Here is a 9,434-nt window from a genome sequence, read left to right as displayed (position 1 = left end):
CCAATATAGATCTTTTTGGATGGACATAAAACAGCACGCACAACAATATTACTTGTACAGGTCGTCAGAACACGTAGTTGCCACACTTTGCCCTCATGTTCAAAATATTGTATTTTCATTGAGTATCTACATGCTACACATGAGGTACAAGGGTAGAGACCAATCACTTGGGTGTGATGGGCATTGAGGGTGGTTGCTCTTCTGACAGGCAGACAGCATACCTTTGTAAGCTTCTGTTTTAGGTTTTTACTTTTTTTGAAGGCAAACAAAGGCTTATCCATCTTGACTCCTATAGTACACAACACTCTCCAGTTTTTTAAGATTGTTCCCTGGATTGCCTTACTATGTCGGCAAAACTTAATTGAGCAGACCAACCGGTCCATCAAGGTGGCATTGGTTTTAATGAAAAGAAAGCTGTCTCAATCTGTAAATCTCACCCTTTTCCTGCATTGTCAGACCAATTTTTTAGGGTATCCCCGATCCACCAGTCGTGCCTGTAGTATATCTGCATGGGCATTGGATTTGGAAATGTCTGTCCAATTCCGTCACAAACACAAAAACATGCCATACAGTAAATTGTGCAATAGACATTTGAGATGTTGACTACCAAAATGTAAAGCAGTGTTTCACTTAGTAGCTTTCCTGAATTATTCTACCTGGAGGCTAGCTCCTTTGTGAAAAATTGGCAAAACCAAAAAGTATATTTTCAGTGGAGAGTAGTCATGTAGGAAGTGTAGGTTCAAATTAATCTGGTTCATCCAATCCATAAATTGACTTAAATTCTCTAGTGTCGCTCCAGATAATTAAGATATTGTTGATATAGCGATGAAATAAAACAATGGATTGGAGAAAAGGGTTTACATCAATAAGGATCAGCTGTTCTTCGAGCAAAATCATAAAAATAATGGCCAAATTGGGAGCAAAAAAGCAGCCCGTGGCCGTACCTTTGCACTGCAAGAAATAATCGTCCTTACACAAAAAGAAGCTATTTTCCAACACTAACCCTGTACATGCAGACAAAAAAATCAGTTGGGACTTTGTGGGGTATTGGGCATCTATTTAACATTGTCTCTATACTGCGTATTGCTCCTTCTTGGGGAATATTGGTGTATAATGCCTCTATGCCCATTGTGACCAGAAGATGTTTTGATGGATCAAATGCCAAACCTTCAACTTTATTGATGACATCTCTAGAGTCTAGGAAATATGTTGGGGTTGACATGGCAATTGGCTTGAGGAAGAAATCAATATATTTGGACAGTGGCTCGAGAATTGAGTCACACCCAGACACAATGGGCCGTGGGCAGGGGGTTTTAACCATGAACCATGCATACTCATTCGGACAGCTTGCGTTTTTGGATTTGAGGATTAAATGGCTGCAACATCAGGCCCTCAAAGGAGGTATAAAGGCTATTTTGCTTCTTGTATCTGTAGAATTTTAGATGAGGCAGAGCTGGGTCTCAGTCTAAGCATGCTCAGCCGACAATACAGACACATCTTTAGGGAATAATATCTTTAGACAGGAATGTTTACCCTACAAGAGACACCCAATAAAGAGGGAAAATGTACAGAAAGCATTGTACTTCTTACAAACGTTAGCCTGACCAGAAATAAGCTGATGAAGCATTTTAAACAAAACCGGCTTCTGAAACGTGGTATAGAGTCCCCAGTTCCTCAGTCACTACCTCCTCCCCATTGCACAGGCCTCAGGGGTTATTTCTGCAAAAAGGAGCAGGCCCATGCTTTATGTAACAGAGTTTGCATTAGCATGTCTTGTTAGTGCTGTCCTGCAGCTGGTTAAAATCATGGTGTGGCGGTGTAGAAGGGTGTTTGGCCTACTGGAAGTACGATTTGAGGGAACCTCTTTGATTGCTTTATGTGTTTTAGTGTGGGGACATTATAGCACACTCATAAGAGCTGCATACACAAACAATTCCAGTACGCTATTGTATGGACATGGGACACATCAAACAAAAAGAGTCAAATGTGCTGTTACATAAAGAAGCAGCACATAGACGTCTTAACAAACCGGGAGGTGACTTGGGCAGTGCACAAATCATAGCTGCACACATATCACTGCATTGATTTGCCACAAACTACTGTCTGCATGGTGACACAATGGACACTGCTTTCCTAATCAAGATGCCAAGTCACATTCAGGAGCCATATTGCAGTGGTTGGCGTGTTAAGAAAATGAAAAGTTATTTGATGCAGAGGGGGTGCATCCATGTCCCAAAGCAGCCACTATTTCACATAGGCAAGAACATAACAATTAACATTCTCAGGCCTGCGCCATATGTAACTAAAAAGTAATATACAAAAAAAGTGTGGGTGTGTTAAATAAAACGACATTAAAATAAAGAACATTGTTATCAAAATGTTCTGTGTGGTGTGTTAATTCTCTTGGAAGACTGCGTAGATTTGGTCAGCTAACTGATGCTTTGTGCTGGCCTTCAGAATAAAAATGCCTGTGTTGTGTTCTTATCCCTATGGTGTAAAAGCAATGGGTTGTTAAATGAGCCATCACTTATAAATTGCCCTCCCTTTTAAGGCTCTATCAACACAAAGAGCATAAGCTGGACACTGGGACGGCGGAGGTTGTGTGTCTCCAGTGAATCTCAGAGGCTGTGTTTGCAATATGCATTCCTTTATTTGAAACAAAGAAATGCTTAATTTTTACCAGCGGCAAACTCAGAGGCAGCTGTCTGGTTCGGGCCCTTCATGCGACCCCCCTGAGCGCCTTAAGCTCTGCTCCCCAGGCAGTCGCCCCCTCTGCCCACCCCAAGAAACGGGCCTAAATGCAGGGTTTTTTCAGTACATGCCCCCTAAACGCTGCTCTCATTTCCTCACTGAAGATCAAATGGTGGTGGTTGCCTGCCTATAGTTAAGATGAAACCTATTAAACATTCTACTGCTAATAACTTTAAACTCAGTGGAGTGGAGAGATCTGGTTTAAATGTTCCAAAAAATTGTCTAGCACACTTACACCACCCTCTCCCCACCAAACTGGAAAATTTGAGAAAAATCCACGAAACGGTTGAAAAGATGTTAAGGGCCTGATTTACAAGCCTTTGTTAATGGGGTTTTCTCATTCAAAAGTGCTTTTGTAAATCAGGCCCTAAATGTAGGGAAAAATACGTGTTTTCGTCCTAAGTCAATAAAGTTCTGCATTTGACAATTCACAAAGCGAAAACCGCTGGACGGATCTGCGCTAAATAAGTAACAATTGGGCACAAAACACTACAGATATATATTTTTTTAATCTGATTGGTGAAAAGGCGTCCAGTAGTTTTAAAAAAACTTCACAGAGAAGGGCGTGCCACTCGTCCAAAAAAGTTTATATACATTGCAACACCAGTGTCTTTTTTTAGAAAAGCCACCATTTGTTGGGGTTAATTCACGTGACTTCTGCGATATTCCCATGGGAACGCATAAAAGAAAAGTCCACAAAAAGAAATTTGGAGGAGTGAGAAGAAGGTTTCACATCAGGGTATAAAGAGGACAAATGGTGAGTTTGGCACTTTGGAGAGGGCAGTTGAGTTTTGAGTTAGATCGTTTTTGACTTCAAGATGATTACTTCAGTAAACTCGTAAGATGCGATCTGAAAGAAAAGTGCGTCACAGGAGCGAGTGGTGGGGAAAGGATTACATAACTAAATGAGGAATGTTGGAGGGAAGGTGGTAGGATCTAAAAGGGAGGAGGGGACACATATAGAGTGACATTGGCGAAGAAGAGTTTTTCATTTTCGAGCATTCGCGGGATTCCACGGTAAAATGTGCGTTTCCACAGGAAACATTCTCACAGCAACACCATGCGGCACCCCGGTGATTGCAGTTATGTTTCTGTGTTAAATGTCTGGGGGAAAATACTGCAGAACTGAAAAACGGGGCAAGAGGGGGCATTTGTCACTGGGCACGCCCCCTTCGCTGCTCAGTCCATGAGCACATACACGACATCACAGCAGGGAGCATCCATGACACCATTGGAGACATCTATGAGGGGCAGGGGACTCCGAGTCAAGACTGTCATGTAGTCTGCCTTGCTGTCTTGCACTAGCCCCATTTCGGGGGTTTCCACCTCCTTACTCACCACCAGCTGGTTCAATATGCGTTATCTACTCTATCATACGTTTGTAAAGATTTGTACACACCCAGCAATGACTGCTTCTGTAATCAATATGCCGTTTTACAGTGCTTCTTTGCAACATTTTTTTTCACTTTCAATATATCTCTGTATTATAAAGCGTCTCCCTGGTTTACATGAAACCTTTCACACTACAAAATACAGTTACAACGGCAGAATACGCGTCCTTACCGATTTTCGAAAATGTGATTAAACTCATAACTCAAATGGTAAGTCTTTCCAAAAACAAAAAAGTGTGCAAGGTTCCATGTAAATCAGAGACACGCATTAAATCATAATTAAAAAATGACAAATACAGAATCTGCACACGTGTGCTGAAAAGACGTCCATAGAAAATAAGGTGTTACGCCATTTAAAATAATGAGGTAACTGCAACTGCGCTAGGGTGTTCTAACTGTGCAGACACGTATTGTGAAAATGAATGAGGTGGTTACAATTTAAATGCAAGAATGACAGGCGCCGACTCACAGAACCAATACATATGCGCGGAAACGCCGGTGCGCGACAGAAGAGAACCTCTCAGTTAAAACCCAGTCGGGCTGGGCAGATTGCATTCCAACCAATGTAAATCTGCGCGTGGTACCATGACGTGCACCGTACAAGGTAAAGACACATCCTTCCCCGTGGACCTTTTATAAAGCATGCGTTGTGAGTCTAGTTAAACTGTGTCCGTTAATTAATAAGCCCATAATTACCTTTGGCAGTGATGTGTGTGTGTGTGTGTGTGTGTGTGTAATATGTGACCCCGACCCCGTTGCTCGTCCCAGTCCTACTTGATGTGTTGAACCTAATCTCTGAGGTTTGGAGCAAAAAAGAAACTATCCCTGGGTCTCAGACCGTGCGATGTGTAATTTATTTTACTGCTAAAACACAGCACCATGAGAAATATCGGATGCCGCGGAAAAACAAATATTCGTTACATATTTCCCTACCACCTTCGGCACAGCGGGTGCCACAACCGTGCCCCATGGTCACTGGAAAGCTGAGTTCGGAATGAATAGAAGGGGGCACCCTAATCTTATAAGTGGATCTACAGGGGAGAAAAGCAGCGCCACTCTATGTGGGATATCAAACTAATTGTCTCACATGGTACCTAACACTACAACTCTGTGGGTGTTGCAGTAGAAACTCAGGTAGACGTAGAAAGTTGTGCGCAGGCTCTGCTCGAGGTGTTCTGTTCCCCATAAAAAGTCAGGAGTGAACGTCTTTGTCAAACGTTGTGGGCTATCGTCAGTTGGGCTGAAAGGTGGAATAGCGCGGCCTGTCCCTTTGGGCGATTGTCAGTTAGGCACGGGCCCGTGATTGACGGGAAGCTGAAAAGGTGGGCTACAATGTCTGACAGTGGGCAATGTGGTGAAAATCACTGGCTTCGCGCTTGGCTGTGGTTTATCCAAGCTATGCTCTGAGGGTGAGAACCCTTGACAGTGCAGTGTGCTGAGGAGATCCCGGCTTGCATCAATGGCTGAAGGCAAGTCACTCTGCGTGCTTTGCGGGAGGGCTCGGGCCGGGGCCCTCCTGCTGTCGGCTACACTTTATGGTTCACAGAGCTGCTTACTTGGCCACCTGCCTGAATGCCACCTGGTGAATGGAGAGTGTGCAGTGCGCGTGCGCGCCCCCTCACCCCCACCCTCCGTCCCCGCTATCAGGCTGTTAAGGACCCGCGTAGCCCTAACCAATGGGCTGTCAAATCTTTCCACAGGGCTGCCAGCACCGGACCTTAAAGACATTCAACCGCAGTTCTGCGAGATTTGGGACTCGAGTTCAGAGCAGGCTGTAAACAGAAGCAGAGAGTGAAGGAGGAGAAGGCGGCAGCAGCAGCACCGCATCACCCGCCCCAGTGCCCGAGGGCAGCAACAGCAGCAGCGCCATGCCCAGGTCCTTCCTAGTGAAGAGCAAGAAAGCTCACAGCTACCACCAGCCCCGATCCCCCGAGCAGGACTACAGCCAGCGCCTGGAGGCGGTGCTGGCCCACATCTGTACAGGTATGGCTAGGGTGCGGGGCGGGGATACATGCATGCGGGTTGTGGGCACGCCGGAAAAATGCCGATTTGCAGAAATCACCTACGTGCCAACATCTGTCAAACGAACATCTAAACAATGCAGGGCGTCCGCCCATTTTTATTTCAGTGCATAAAATATGTTTAGGCATGGGTCATAAAATGTCCGATTAAGTAGCGGGCACCACGCTGTAGCCGGATGAAAATACATTTAAATCTAACAGAAAAAAATCGAGGGCATTCCTGCATTCCATACGTATAAATACGCAGCTTTTGATATATCGAGCGTACTTTGTAAACAAATAATACATTTGTATTGTAAAACGCATGGTATAAGATTACACAATTAAGCCTCTCACCCTCACACGTATGCAGAAACACCCACATATGTAATCAAACACGCTTTATTGCATGCACGCATATATTATAAAACCCTTTACCGTTCCATAGTTATATATATTCCTAAAAACAAAAGAATGTACACACGGTTAACTGACTGCAATCGGATTACTCCTTGTATGTTTAAAACAATCATATTTTTAAATAGGTATGTGTGTTAAAACAGAAGCTAAGCAGATTTAAGGTGCATATGTTCAATCCAAGTGTGCGAGCATGATTCGATAAACGACACGTCATGTGCGGCGGGAGTGGAGGGCACCACCTCGGGGGAAATGGGCATTTGTGCACAGGATCTTGGCCTCATTCAGATCCTATAGTCATGTTTGCGGCTCGGCCGTAAGAAAGGCGTGGGCATTTCTGTTGGAATGCTGCACTGGTGGCTTTGCTGGACAGAGACGTGCTATGATGTACAGTAATGCACCCGCCGTGCTTTCTTCTGTAGTGATATGTTCGGCTGTGGGGTGCTGTGGGGTATAGTGCGTGCCTTGACTTGTCCACCTGTGCTTCTTTCAGACAGTGAATCGCTGCTCACGCAGGGCTGCAGCTTGGCCTCCGGGGATGTGGCTCCGGTGTCCCCCGAGTCTTCGCCGAGCTGCGACCGGTCCACCGAGATCGAAGACTTCTGGAGACCCCCTTCCCCGTCGGTGTCACCAGGTAGGAGCGGCCGGGGTGGAGGGCAGGGGCGGAGGGGGGGGACAAGTAGGCAGCTGCATGTATGTACATCTTATGATCACGGCAGGTGCACACAGTTCATGTACAGGAATATGGCTATTTATGGGGCACTGCGTCTTGTGTAATAAAGTCATATTATTATGAGGCGCTCTCTATATGTCTTGTAAGGTTTTCACTATAAAGAGGGAAAATACGCACACGAACACCCCCAACCACCCACCCATCCAAGGCGGTAGGCGAAACGTCTGGTCATGGTGATGTGCTGATATGAAAGAGATTTTACACCCGTCATGGTCTTGGGACCTGGGATTGGTGCCAGTGCAGCAATTTCCGTGTTCCAACACGGGATTGGCGCATATATATATATATATATATATATATATATATATATATATATATATATATATATATATATATATATATATATTAATTACGAATGATAACGGCGGAAACATCTATGAGCTATGGAGACAGGGCAGAAACATACACATTACACATATCTGTGTTTTTGCACGTGATAGGCGTGTTCTTACGTCATTTAACAGGGAATGTAGTGCCAATGTTCGCATTGAACGGAATGAATATTGACATTGTCGTATACTGTCGACATGGCCGCGTACATCATTATACCTAATTAATTGCCCATTACGCACAAGAATGATCGTCAACTCAACTGCATTGGCACTTGCACCATGGGGGGCTGGCACCACATCCTATCATGATGTGATGGGCACGGCGCCTCACGCCTATACACATTTCTGCGCATCTCCGTGCATGTACAAGGCACACGTGCTTCGTGCTTCTAGCTTATACGCGCATTCGCTTTGGAAAGCCGTACCCTCAGTACATTCTTTAAGGAGATTAACTTTTTACATTTGTGCAATAAAGTATTTTAAAGGGATATCGTAGCAGTCGGTGGTACTCCGCACGCTTTTTCAGCGCATTCAGACATCGGAATAAATGAAGCCAACACTGCAAATGCATTGACTATTTTATACGACCATTCGAAATATGCTTCATTATAAGTAGCTGCTTAATTTAAAAGCCAATCAAAAGCATCTTTGTAAAATTTAAAAGGGCCCACTGGAACATGGCTGTAGAGTAGGTTCACTAAGTGAAAAGATAACTAGTGCGGTTTTAAAAGCGAATGGAGTTTAACGTATCTATAAACTTGACACGCACATTCAGGCTAACATTCCACCCCTCGGGGTAGCCCACAGGTGCGGTGTATTTCGCAGCACACTGCACCTGTCTCCAGAATGGTCAGCACAGGTGTAGGGGTCTGCAGTGCTGCTACATCTCCACGATGAACACATGCACCTTTAACACAAAACAACACAAATCCCTTAGCTGGTGACGCGGTTTATTGTGTGGCCGGGAAAGAGGCTTCACTCGTGTTGATTTTCAAGAGTCTCCAACGCCGCTGCTTGTGTTTGTTGCACGTGTGTGCAAACAACGCGGGTACCGTTTGGGGCGACTAGAGAAAGGGAGGGTGGCGTTGCTTGACTAGTTCTGATGCAAAATAGGTTATTTTAAATGGGCCGCGTAATGCACAGGGATTATGACACGAACACATATGGCGAGACTTTCCACGATCTACGCCTGGTCTGCTGAAAAGAAAAGGACCTGCACAGGCACTTTGTGTGTGCTGCAGTTCCACGCACACGAATGATTTGTTATTGAATTGTTAATGTTGGCTGAAAATGTAGACATCTTATTGTTTTAGTTTGTATCATATTTATGAATTATGAACCTATTTTGTGTAAGGTTTTATAAACCAATTCACAATGAACAATAAAAAAGGACCCCCTCCCCCACCCGCTGTAGAAGGAAGAGTTCTATGAAAAAATATTCTCGGCTCCGCTACATTTTCTCGGCAGTGCGGCAATACATTTTAATCGGTGGTGCTGCTTTAAATAGAAATCTTGCGTTTTCCAATTTTAGGTGAGGCTTTTTGCTCTCAACATTTTACATTAGAGTAGTTGGAGTTTACCGTTCTCCGAATATGCACACGTTTCGATCACTGAATGCATATTGCATTTCATAACAAAGCCGCTACATGTAATATAATGCAAAGTGGTTTGCGCTAAAATAAGTAAATGGCAGAACTGACACCACTGACTCGAGGACCTTTCAAAGTATTGGAAAAACATTTATTTTGCCATTAAAAACTCGGGCCCCGCCATAAACAGTAGCCAAAGCTCTGTCAGCTAAAAAGCAAGG

General features: G+C 44.4%; 1 protein-coding gene across 1 annotated transcript in view; it reads left to right on the top strand.

Moving 5' to 3' along the window:
• Window positions 1–5,743: 5,743 nt before the first annotated feature.
• The window catches only part of GFI1 (growth factor independent 1 transcriptional repressor), a 48,468-nt gene continuing 44,777 nt past the window's right edge, over window positions 5,744–9,434 (top strand). Inside the window, exons 1-2 of the mRNA XM_069641801.1 lie at window positions 5,744–6,125; window positions 7,053–7,193. Of these exons, the coding sequence (XP_069497902.1) occupies window positions 6,011–6,125; window positions 7,053–7,193 (256 nt within the window). The 5' untranslated portion in view covers window positions 5,744–6,010. The remainder of the gene's footprint in view (window positions 6,126–7,052; window positions 7,194–9,434) is intronic.

Source organism: Ambystoma mexicanum, chromosome 1q (assembly GCF_040938575.1).
Source record: "Ambystoma mexicanum isolate Mex_15411 chromosome 1q, UKY_AmexF1_1, whole genome shotgun sequence".
Lineage (NCBI taxonomy): Eukaryota > Metazoa > Chordata > Amphibia > Caudata > Ambystomatidae > Ambystoma > Ambystoma mexicanum.
The sequence above is the reverse complement of the archived record's forward strand: the minus strand, read 5'-3'. Positions and strand labels throughout refer to the sequence as shown.